Source organism: Aulonocara sp. 'chitande type north' Nkhata Bay, linkage group LG19 (genome assembly GCF_057382095.1).
Source record: "Aulonocara sp. 'chitande type north' Nkhata Bay isolate Kocher_YH1m ecotype deep benthic linkage group LG19, A_spYH_male_GT1.1, whole genome shotgun sequence".
NCBI lineage: Eukaryota > Metazoa > Chordata > Actinopteri > Cichliformes > Cichlidae > Aulonocara > Aulonocara sp. 'chitande type north' Nkhata Bay.
The window spans coordinates 24,087,557-24,100,754 of NC_141362.1; the positions used below are offsets into that span (position 1 = coordinate 24,087,557).

Sequence of the window (13,198 nt, forward strand, 5' to 3'; positions counted from 1 at the left end):
TCCCTTTTAACGGCAGATGTACAGGCCAGTGACACCCACTAGCCCACATGCACATAAGGATACACACAGACACACCAACATGCACAGACCGCACGGATAAACACATGCTGTTGCTCTCCTTCCAGCAGCCATAATCTGCTAAAAGCCTCGCTGTCCTGATTGTATTATCACCTTTAATGGAATATTACTGACACAGTTTAGGTCTCCAACACAGGCAGCGCTACGCTAAGACGACAGATCAGAATGCTTTTTGCAAGGAAAAAGGCAAAGGAAGCTGTCTCTCCAGTTCACATACAAATTTACTACATATTTGTGATAATCCTACTTGTTGTGTTTACATACACTGCTAAGATGGTGAAGGGTTGCTTACAAGGGGGACTGAATATGAACATATACTCAGTTACCAGTAGGGGGCTCTGTGACTAAGGATGATGGAAGGAGAGAAGAAGTGAAGTGTATGGTGAGATGTAAAATGGCGAACTACTGCTGAATATATACGTTCCATTACAAACCAAGCCGTCTCCGTTCTTCTGTCGAAACACCACAAATTGGCGACGAGGATGAGCGCATCAGTTCCGAGTCCACCATCTTTTCTTCCACATGTGGGTGAGCCGCCGATTCCATTTACTACATGGCGGAAAATATTCGACAATTACATGCTAGTAATCAATGCCACGGGAGACGCATGGCCGGATGCTAGGAAACGCGCTGTTTTGCTACACTGCTTGGGCCCGGAGGGACAGCGGTTATTCTACACGTTACCGGAGCAAGGTGATACATATGCTGACGCCATGAGCACACTGGAGAAGCACTTTGTGCCGAAAGTGAATGTCGTGGCGTGCCGTCATACATTCAGACAGCGTATGCAACGAGCGGATGAGACTGTTTCTCAGTATGTGGTGGCTCTGAGAGCATTAGCTTCATCTTGTAACTTTGGACAAATGGAAAGTGAAATGATAAGAGATCAGTTGATCTCCAATGCTCATCTCAGCGCTGTGAAAGACAAACTGTTACTGGAGGATGAACTCACACTGGATAAGGCTCTAACTATTGCGAGCCAGGTAGAAGCAGCAGTCAAAAACGCTACTCTACTCTCCACACCCGGCTCGTGTCCGACCGCGCCTGTTCAGACAGTCGACGCGGCAAATTCCCACTCTCACCAGAGGAGAGGACCTCGCCCCGCTAAAGGCTGCACTCCAGACCAACGCAAACGGGGAGGTTCAAAGCAGCAGCAGCGGAAGTGCTTCAGGTGTGGTTCTCACAAGCACTTAGCTAATGATAAAAACTGCCCGGCTGCTTCTTCAAAATGCAATAACTGCGGGAAAAAGGGACATTTTGCCAAGGTATGTAAGTCGTCAGTCAGTGAAGTGAGAGAAGTAGTGGTTCCAGAATTGGCAGTACTGTGCGTGCAAGATGCTAAAATGATGGCAGCTATTCAAGATAAGCTTACCTGCACTGTCGACATTGAAACTGTACAAGGTGGCTCTAAGACAGTAGAGCTGATAGTAGACACTGGAGCTTCTGTGTCTATTCTGCCAGAAACTATCTACAGACAGTATTTTGCAGACTGTTCACTGGTGCGACCTAAAGTCAAACTAGTTACTTATGCTAAAGATGAGTTGGCTGTGATGGGTTGTCTGCCTGCATCAGTTGCACTGCATGCACAGAATGAAAAAGTTCCTGCTTCCTTCTACATTGTCAAAGCTGGTTCCCCACTATTAGGCCTCGACCTCATTAGAGCACTGAACGTCTGCATCGTCGGAGGCAAAGTGGACCGTATTCAGGATGAAACTGCAGATGAGCCGGATTCGTCTAACCAGAAGTCTGCTGTGTACAATGTTGATCCTATTCCACCAGCTCAACTTGGATGTGTTAAAGGGTTCATCCATAAAGTACAGGTAAACAACAATGTGCGGCCTGTACGCCAAAAGCTGAGACGCCTGCCATTAAGTGTACGTACAGAGGTGTCAGCAGAACTCTCTCGCTTACTCAAAGCTGGCATAATTGAAAGGATCGATGCAGCTGAGTGGGTGAGTCCTTTGGTCGTGGCCAGAAAGCGAAAAAAGGAGTTGAGACTGTGTGTTGACCTTCGTGAACCCAATAAGAGCATTATTGCTGACTGCCATCCTCTTCCTCATATGGAGGATCTGTTTTCTGACTTGGCAGGTGCCACTCACTACAGCCAGATTGACCTCAGCTCAGCATACCACCAATTACCTTTGCATCCGGAGAGCCGCAAGCTGACTGCTTTCATCACTCATGAGGGACTGTTCCAGTTCACACGTGTCCCATTTGGCCTAGCATCAGCACCTTCGGCGTTCTAGAAAATGATGCAAACGGTCCTGAAAGATCTGCCTGGTGTTCGCAACTACTTGGATGACATCATCGTCTACGGAACATCAAAGGAGGTGCATGATACACGCCTGCAAGCTGTTCTCCAACGTCTCAGAGATGTCGGCCTGCAGATTAATGCTGGGAAAAGTTCCTTCTGCCAGTCACACATCACATTCCTGGGCCATGTAATCTCAAAGGAAGGCCTACGTCCAAGCCAACATCACCTTACTGCTATTGCTGAGGCTCCTGCTCCAAAGGATATGGCTGCATTGCGCTCGTTCCTGGGTTTGTCATCCTGGTTCAGTAAATTTATTCCAGATTATGCTACACTGGTGGAGCCACTGCGACAGTTGCTGAAAACAGACATGAAAGTCGAACTCCAGTGGAACGAGGCAGCACATGAGAGCTTCAGTAACCTGAAAAAACTCCTTCTGGAAAGTCCCGCACTTGCCGTCTATGACCCTGACTTGCCTGCTTTTATCACCCCAGACGCATCAGACTATGGGCTAGGCGCTGTGTTGACACAGTTACATCCAGATCAAGTGGAGCGGGTTGTGGCGTTCGCCTCCCGAACACTGTCTCCTGCTGAAAGAAAGTACTCCACCACAGAAAAGGAGGCGTTAGCCTGTGTCTGGGCGGTGGAAAGATGGCGTACATATGTATGGGGCCGCAGATTCACACTTCGTACTGACCACCAAGCTCTTACTACCCTTCTCAGCACCAAAGGTATGAACAGAGCGGGCATGAGAATCGCACGATGGTCTGCAAGGCTGATGTGTTTTCAGTATGATGTGCAGTACCGTCCTGGTGTTCAGAATGTCATCGCAGACTGCCTCTCACGGGTTCCCCTGATGTACTCCAGCACTGACATTGATGCTGAAAAAGACCTTCTCTGGGAGATAGCTGAAGTTTCTCCTCTCTTGACAGCGACACCGTTGACGGATTTTAAAGCTGAATGTGAGGACTGCCCTGACCTTTCTCTGCTCCAACAGGTTATCCGCTCAGGCTGGCCTAAGGTGAAAAGGTCTCTCTCACCTGAGATACAGCCGTATTTCCTGGTGCGACATGAACTTGCTGTGGAGTCACCGTTGGTTTTCCGGGGGACACGTCTGGTGGTCCCAAGGTCCCTGCGGGAAAAGGTGATATGCCTCGCACACGAAGGTCACCAGGGCATAGTTCGCACAAAGCAGCGGCTCAGAGAGCTTTACTGGTGGCCATGCATGGATACTCAAGTCCATGCGATTCTGTCATCGTGCTCAGTCTGTCAATTGTGTGACAAAACGGCCAAAACTGCTCCTACTCCCTTACAGCCGGTTCAGTTTCCAGATGGTCCCTTTCAGCATGTGGCCGTTGACATTGTTGGACCTTTTGACCGCGGGTCGCAGGACTGCAGGTTTGCCATCACACTGGTCGATTACTTCAGCAAATGGCCAGAAGTAGCCTTTACTTCATCAGCTACTACAGACACTGTGATTAGGTTCTTGTCTTCAGTTTTTGCACGGGAGGGAAACCCTTGTGAGCTTACCACAGATAATGGACCACAATTCACTTCATCTGCCTTTGCTGATTTCCTGACGGAAAGGGGCATCAAGCACATCAGAACAAGTGTGTATCACCCTCAAGCGAACGGGTGTGTTGAAAGATTCAACAGAGTGCTGAAGGACTGTGTTCAGGCTGCACAGGTGTCCCAGAAGCTGTGGAAGCCCGCCGTGACAGAGATGCTACAGAATTACCGTGCTACAGCTCATGCAACGACTGGAGCAGCTCCGTTCCAGCTTCTCAGAGGGAGACCCATGAGAACAAAGCTAAATGTCCTGCCGTTTCCCAAAGACACAGGACAGTATGACCAATGCAGGGCCAGAGTCTCTCACCAGCAACGTAAGAGTAAACGCTACACTGATGCAAAGAGAGGGGCAAAACCTCCCCAGCTTGTGGTCGGTGACAGGGTGCGGATACGTAAACCTTTCCGAGTGGGGAAGGGAGAGAGACAGTTCACTGATCCACTGTCAGTGCAGCAACAGACTGGACTGAGCACCTTCATCTTGAGTGATGGAAAGAGATGGAATGCAGCCCGTCTCTCACTCTGCCGCGCAGAGAATGCTGAGCCGTTGCAGGCTGGTGACGAGGTTGAAAATAACACAAGAGAAACTCCTAAAAGACCTTCTGTTCCTAACAGACCGAGACAGTTACCAGCTTGGACCAAGGATTATGTTATGAAATGAGTTTAAAAAAAAAAAAAATGAAAAGAAAAAAAAGTGAAAAAAACACGCTTGAGCTGTTGGGTGCTAATGTTAAGTTCCATACTGCTAGTTCTGAGGTCCAAGTATAATAGAGGATTGATTTACTGTGATTTATTTGTGAGTTTTGTGACTTAAGGTTGTTAAGTTACTACAGTAACCTTAACGGTACAAGTATTCATTATAAAGGACGATTTAGGCACCATAACAAGATTGTATGTTAAGATCACGGGTATAGTTCAAACACCCAGTAATGTTATAAGTGAAATAGGTATTGAAATGCTGTCTGGTTGCAAAGTTTACTACTGATAATGTTCTGTGCAAATAGTAATGTTGCCATACTAAGTAAGTAATACTGAGGTAGTAGAATTCTGTGAGAATGAGGAGAGATGTTGTGTTTACATACACTGCTAAGATGGTGAAGGGTTGCTTACAAGGGGGACTGAATATGAACATATACTCAGTTACCAGTAGGGGGCTCTGTGACTAAGGATGATGGAAGGAGAGAAGAAGTGAAGTGTATGGTGAGATGTAAAATGGCGAACTACTGCTGAATATATATACGTTCCATTACAAACCAAGCCGTCTCCGTTCTTCTGTCGAAACACCACACTACTTTCTAGGATTTTCTGCTGCTCTTTGATTTGTGCTCTCTGCCTCATATTGACAGTTCACTCGTGTGGCATTTTCATAACGTTATGGTGGAACTATAACTAACTAACTAATTATATATAGTGATACAGGGTTAATTAATTAACTGTTAATAACTTAAACTACAGTTAACTGAAGATTTGTCACATTATTTAACAAAATCACAGAGGACCAGGCCATAAGTGGTCCCTTCATCCTGGAGCCTAATAAAAATTACTACCTGATGCTTGTGATTAGAAAGGGATTGACAGTTTTTACAAACACAGATACACAACCCCCCCCCCCCCCCCCCCCAAAAAAAAAACCACGCTGGTTTTTATTTTTCCTTTTATCTGCTGCTGAGCAGTCATCTGCTCTTGGCATCATTTATTAATTCGTGTCTCGTTTCTGTCATTTTGTGTCTTCTTCAACCTCCTGTACTTGTAACCTTTTGTTACACACTTTGCTGTTTTCCTGCCCTCGTCTTCATTGTCCTCATTTTCCCCATTTGTCTGCCCTCTCTGTCTGTCTCCTCTCCTCTGTTGTCCTTTTAGTTTACACTGAGTTTGTCAGACGTGACTTTGCCCCACAGTGACTCCTCTCATTCTTTAAGCTGTCATTTATTTATGTGTAGTTTGACTTTTTATCTCACCTTTTTCTGATTGCCATTTTTTAAGTCTTGTAGCTGTTGGTCAAAGTCAAAGTCTGACTGTCAGTGTGTCCAGTTTGAACATGTACAAGAAGCAATGGAACAATTTTCAATGTCCTGATATTCAGTTTCCTCTGAAGATGGACCGGTCCAATATTATTATAACTCGCACTTAAACTTTGTATTTTAAATTAGCTAAACATTAAATTGCTAATACCAACATGTGCCATTGTGCATGTGCATTTAGCTTAAAACAGCACAACTTCACAGATAGCCAGGGCATCAGGACCAAAAGTGTCTGTTGAGAAGGTTAGCGCGGGCTCATTAGTGTTTGTAAAACATGCACAGCTCTTGAGTATGCTTACATAAAGAATTTTATGGTGCTTTTACAAGCCAAAATCATGCATGATTTAAAATCCCCTTCCTGTGTCCCTCAGAACGTCTCCCAGCTCTGCAGCTATTTTTAGATCACTCCCTCTAAGTCCTGTTCTGACCACAAAAAATGATATAAAACCAAAACCAAAAAAGCAGCACTAATGATAGAAGAAGTCCAGAAATGCACAAAAACAATCTTTAAAGGGTGGAGTCATGAAACACGTTGTCTACAGTTGACCCTTTGTTGCTACATTGGATTCATATGAACCAGAGGGGTTTATTTCTTCGTCTCTTATCTTTCTTCTCAATGCAGCCATGACAGTCAACAGCTTCTTTTTAAGTTGATCACATATCTCAGCTCGTGTTAACCACAGAGCATAGCTTTATGTCATGACCAGTGAAAAACATTTAAGGTTTAATGAGTGATTCCATTCCTGCGGATGTTGGTCATATGTTTGCACTCAGCATTTGCTTTGGAGAGAGCTCCTCTCAGAAGGAGAGATCCTTCATCAGAGACTATCTCCATGGGAAGAGCCTTAATTATATGGCACAGGGGTCCATGTAATTGCCTGAACAGACAAAAGGGCCTCTATCAAACATACGTATAGCTGAGCGCTCATTGGATATGTCTAAATTTATACCTAAATGTCTGACTTTAATCTCTAAATTGTGACTTTTCTCAGAAGAGGATTAAGGCCAGAATTCTGATAAGAATAATTCACAATTTGAAAAAGTGTTGAGTTCAATCAATCAGTTGTGAATAAAAAAAAAAAGAAGATTTGGGGCTCACAGAAGAAAAAAAACACACTCATGCATTAGCCATCATCATCATCATCATCATCATCATACATATCCTGGCTGTACTTGAAATTATGCTGCTGTATTTCTGTCACAGCATTCTACGGGAAAGATGTCTCGCTATTGTTTTAGCATTTCTTGTTGGTTATAGAGTCGGATGTAAGACTTGAGGTCAGAGGTCATCTCTGAGGGTAAAGTGACAATAGACGCTTAATGGAGCTTGACGAAAGGGTAATGGGGCGGAGCCTGGGGCCTGTTTGACTGTGGTTTGGTTTGAATTTCATGGAGCAGAGAAACAATGCGAAGCATAGTGTTAAAGGCGATGTTACAGCCATAGATATTAGGCCACAGAAAGGTTTGGTGTTTGTTGTCATGCATGGCTATTTCTGTCTGTCTGGGGCAGTAATAGATGGGAGGAGGGGAGGAGGACACAAACAGGAGGAGGAGAGGATGAGTCTGAGTGGAGGCTTTGGTGCTGGCAGGTCATTTATAACCCTCTGTCTCCCCTTAGTTTGCCCATGAGATTGCATATCGATCTGGGACTGGAGACCAATTTGCTTAAAGAGGAGACAGAGAGAGAGAGTCAGAAAGCAGAAACATTCATTGCTTTCTGGTTCACATAAGGTGAGTTTATGTCTGTATGAGATATAAACTTGCTGTCTTATTTAATGAATCATTTCAATGTAAGCAGCTATCTCCTGGAAGTTTTCAGTCTTTTGAATATGTGGCTTTACAGCTGAAGGCCCCATCCAAAGTTGTGTTTCTTAATGTTTACAGGCCTCCCAAATACTGCACAGACTTTTTTAATGACCTCAGTGAACTGCTGTCTGTGATCTGTGTTGATTTTGACTGTGTAATTATTGCTGGGGATTTTAACATTCATGTGGACAACCCTCAGGACAAAGGGACTAAAGACCTGAGTAACACTCTGGGCAACTTTGGGCTGACTCAGCATGTAACAGAGGCCACACATAATAGAGGACACACTCTTGACCTACTGATCTCCAAAGGCCTGAGCATTTCAAAGGTTACTGTGTCTGATGTGGGCCTGTCTGATCATTACTGTGTTTTCTTTGAAAGTAAAATCTCAGCCCACACAAATATATCAACAACAGTGATCACAAAACGGTGTATAACTGAACACAGTAGTGCAATTTTTAACCAGGTCTTCCCATTAACACCTGACCTGTCCAGAGGGTCAGTCAATGAGCTCGTCAATAGCTTCAATGCTAACATGTTAAATGTAATGGACACTATTGCTCCCATTAAGGTGAAGGTTATCTCTGGAAGGAAAAAGTCTCCATGGAGAAACTCCACACTGGTGAAAAATGAAAAAAGAGAGTGTAGGAAAGCTGAGCGCAGATGGAGAAAAACAAACCTCCAGGTTCATTATGACATTTATAAAGAGAAACTTCACAATTATAATTTACAACAGAGGAATGCAAGGATTTCCTACTTCTCTGACATCATCACTAAAAACAGCCATAATGCTCGGGTCTTATTTTCTACAGTTGACAGGCTAACAAACCCCCCTGTGTCAGTGGCAGCTGAACTTCATTCGACCATGGCCTGCAATGACTTTGCCAAATTCTTCACTGAAAAAATCCAAAAAATTAGACAAGCAATTGGTACATCAACAGCAGATCCAGGATATGTACTGTGTCCACCAAAAAACTGTTTAAACACCATGAAACAGTTTCAACCTATTAACAGCAAAGACCTGGAGGACATCTTAGGTCAACTGAACTCCTCCTCCTGCTGTTTAGATGTCCTGCCAACAAGTTTTTTCAAAAAGGTCTCAAAGACTTTAGAGTCAGACCTGTTACAGATCGTCAACTTTTCTTTATTATCAGGTGTGTTTCCAGAATCACTAAAAACTGCTGTAATCAAACCTATACTGAAAAAGGACAATCTTGACAAGACACAAATGAACAACTACAGGCCGATCTCAAATCTCCCGTTTTTAAGTAAGATCATTGAAAAAGCAGTTTCTCAACAGCTCAGTTACTTCTTAAAACAGAATAATTGCTACGATGCCTTCCAGTCAGGTTTTAGACAGAATCACAGCACTGAAACCGCTCTGACCAAAGTGTTCAATGACATATGTCTGAATACAGACAGTGGAAAAATGTCAGTCTTAGTTTTACTGGATCTCAGTGCAGCATTTGATACAGTTGACCACAACATATTACTCAAATGACTGGAGAACTGGACAGGTCTTTCAGGAACTGTACTAAACTGGTTCAAAACATACGTAGAAAACAGGAAATACTTTGTATCAATAGGTAACTTCACATCTGAGCAGACAAGTATCACATGTGGAGTTCCCCAAGGTTCCATCTTGGGACCCCTTCTGTTTAACATCTACATGCTCCCACTGGCACAGATTATAAACAACAACAAAATAAACTATCACAGCTATGCAGATGACACACAAATATATATCACAATGTCACCAGGAGACCGAGGCCCTGTACAGGCTCTTGGTAAATGCATTGAGGAAATCAATGACTGGTTGTGCCACAATTTTCTCCAGCTAAACAAAAACAAAACTGAGGTAATAGTCTTTGGCGCCAAAGAAAAACGATTACAGGTCACCAGAGAACTTCAATCTATACATCTAAAAACCACAAACCAGGCGAGAAATTTGGGTGTAGTGATGGATGCAGACCTAAACTTAGAAAAACACATTAAGACAATAACAAAGTCAGCTTACTATCACCTCAAGAATATATCAAGGATAAAAGATCTGATGTCTCAACAGGACCTGGAAAAACTAGTCCATGCATTCATCTTTAGTAGGCTTGATTACTGTAACAGCATCTTTACAGGTCTACCTAAAAAATCAGTCAAACAACTACAGCTCATTCAGAACTCTGCTGCTCGAGTCCTCACTAAGACCAAAAAAGTGGACCACATCAGTCCAGCTCTGAGGTCCTTACACTGGCTGCCTGTCCGTCAGAGGATAGACTTTAAAGTTCTGATGCTGGCCTATAAAGCTCTGAATGGTTTAGGACCAAAATACATCAATGACCTCCTGACCCAGTATGAACCATCCAGATCCCTCAGGTCATCTGGATCCGGTCTTTTATCAGTTCCCAGAGTCAGAACCAGACACGGAGAAGCTGCATTCAGCTTTTATGCTCCTTATATCTGGAACAAACTCCCAGAAAGCCTCAGATCAGCTGAAACACTCAGTTTATTTAAATCCAGGTTGAAGACTCACCTGTTCTCAGCTGCATTTGAATAAAGCACCAAATCCACACTTTAAGCTTAAATTTCAAAACTTACATTAACTACTGATTTTATCTACTGTTCTGATTTTATCTGTTTTGATTTTATATACTGTTGTTTGTTTGTTTGTTTGTTTGTTTGTTTGTTTGTTAATTAGTTAGTTAGTTTATTTGCTTGTTTTAATCAATTTTAAATCATGCTTTTTATTTGTTCTTGTTTCTAATGTCTCTGTAAAGCACTTTGAATCACCTTGTTGTTGAATTGTGCTATACAAATAAACTTGCCTTGCCTTGCCTTGCCTAAACTCACCTACACAATGACTGTGCTTCAGGTCAGACGCTACAGCACCAGTATTTGAAGATTAAGTTGTCTCAAAGGCCAATTTATTAGCTAAAACATGTGGTGGAGTACCAGTGAACTGTGAGTAGGTCATCAGGTCATAATAATGTCTCAGTGCGGTGGAATCTGACAGGAAAAAAGACAGAGAGGATAAAGAGGAGCAACAAGGCCGCTATATATAGAGAGAGTTGCTGTGCAAAGAACAGTGAAGGAAACCTTTTTGCAGACTAGTGCAGAAGATCAACTATAGATGGGTTTATGTTTTGCAAAAGCCAACAGCCTTAAAGTCTGTTTTCAGATGGATTCAGTCATTTTATCCCCTAAGCCTCACCTTAAGCAACCCATTTGTGTGCATAAGTAACACACTGTATTGGTGTGTGACTGGTTTCTGCCTGGTTAGCTTCATAGCCTGAGGCATGACTGGGTTTCTGTTATTATCCGTGTGCGTATGTGTGGCACTGAGGGATTGAAAGAACCCAAAAAGAGAGAGTGGGAGAGAGGGAAGAGGAAACAGAAAGTGATAAAGGTTGTCAGGGGATGCTTGGGGCTGTGGCACCATCTGTTGCTAAAACAATTCTTTTCCATTTGTCTTCTGCTGCTCACGCCATTCATATGCACACATCTGCTGGTCCACCGAGCCTTTTAGGACTCACGCCTCTGCTTAGGATTTAGACTGGAGCACTTATGCCACGAAACTTTGCTCTAACTACAAGAAAATTCATACATTATGGATAACACCATCACTTAAAAGGTGGACTCATCAACAAGAGTGCAGTGAATGTGATTCAAACACCCACAAACATCACCATCATTATGACTAATTTGTCAGAAAAAGTGAAAAAAAAAACCCATTTCACACATTCCACATGTGAGAGCACAATGTAGAAAGAAATAGTTTAAATTAATTTCAGTGCACAAAATTCAGCTCTCTAGTGAGATTTTGTCGTTAACAAACTACAGTACTGTGTGTTTTCTCTTTTGACAGTGTAACCTTTTATTTTAACTTCCTCTGTTTTGAATTCAAACAGTTAACAGAGTGCAGAGAATAGTAGTCGTATTCAGCTGTAAGCACATTTTAAGTATTTATTGATGTAAAGTGTTTTTCATTAATAGCTTCTTGTCTGAGGATATATTTTATACTGTAGTAACACGACACCAGCCTCCAGCAGGCGCCCCGTGGTTGGAGTTATAGTCGTTAATAAAATAAGCAACGTTTTTTATTCAAGTATTGTTTTGATTACATTTGACACCACTTCTTGGACCTGTTTTAGAGGCAGTGCTTGGGTAAACTCACAAGCGATTCAGTTTAAGCTAAACTGTACAAGTGGACGTATGGTGTGCCTCCTGTTTTTCCAGCGCTTCAGTCGCTCCATTGACTCATCTGTCCTCTGTTGCACTGTCCTTCTGTTTATGGTTTCAGGTCAGAGGTCAGTGACTGTGTGAAGGAGGGCTTTGTCTGTTTAGAAATATTTAGGAATAGTACACTTCCTCTGAACATGAATAAACTCCTTGCACAAAAAGATAAAGACACCAACTGCAAGCGCTCCTGCTTCACCATGTTAGAAATTAGGTGTGGATACTAATTGGATGGGATACTAATTCTAGCTTGAAAAACTAGCTTTAAAACAAAATGTACATACTTTATATCTGAGCAAAGCCAAACTATGCTTTGAAGTCACTCAAAGCATAAATAATTATCCACAGCTTACATCAATACAGTTTATCTAGATGAATTTTAGCCTGGCAACAAGATTTAGCGGTTACATATTTTCCTAACAAGTGAAAGATTTCCATTTTGATTCCAAGATGCAAGAGGAGATATAAATCCTTTTGAGGTTGCATCAAGAAGGGCATCTGCTGGAAAAATCTGCCAAATCAATCATGCAGCTGTGGTGACCCCTTGTGAATAAGGGAGCTGACCAAAGTAGCTAAAAAGATGAATTATTTAAAATCTCACCTGTTTAGGGTTGCAGTTATTGGCTGCTTAACATCTGTGATTTGTGTGCTTGTTACAGGGTGCCCGCGTTTGGGTCAGGGAGAAGGAGCAGCTGCTCCCAGCCACCGTCAACTCCTGTGGAGATGGAACCCTTGTGGTCACAACAGATTATGGGGAGGTATGAAATGCACACTTTGCACGACCGTCTTTCTGATCTCTTTTGTCTTCAACACTGTGATGAGTGAGCAAAAGTCTGATTAGGACCCTCCATATACAACCATGCATTACACCGCTCATCATTGATGTGAAGGTGAAGCAGCTGTGTAGGTACATCTTCTCCTGTGCTGATCAATGCAAACTCCTGGTCATGATGTTCCACTTTCCCTGCCCCAGTTTCTTCCTCCTCCTCTTCCTCCGCCTTCTCCTCCTCATACATATTCAAAATTCATCTCTGGATCGCTGACACACATTCTGCTATCAGAGGAAAGCCAGAATAGATAGAAGGCATTATGGGAGTGTAGATGAAAACGGTCAGATGTAAGGATGGGGTTGCCTGCGGCTGATCTAAAAAAACAAAACAAAACAAAAAAAACAACCTCAACCTTTTGATGCCACGCACACTGCCAAAATAATGGAATTGAATGTTTAAATCTCATTATAAATGTG

At 42.9% G+C, this 13,198-nt stretch overlaps 1 protein-coding gene across 1 annotated transcript in view; it reads left to right on the forward strand.

The window, feature by feature from the left end:
- Positions 1-13,198, forward strand: part of myo10l1 (myosin X, like 1) — a 52,520-nt gene that overhangs the window by 7,066 nt on the left and 32,256 nt on the right. The window contains exon 2 of the mRNA XM_086273743.1: positions 12,612-12,710. Within this exon, the coding sequence (XP_086129869.1) occupies positions 12,612-12,710 (99 nt within the window). The remainder of the gene's footprint in view (positions 1-12,611; positions 12,711-13,198) is intronic.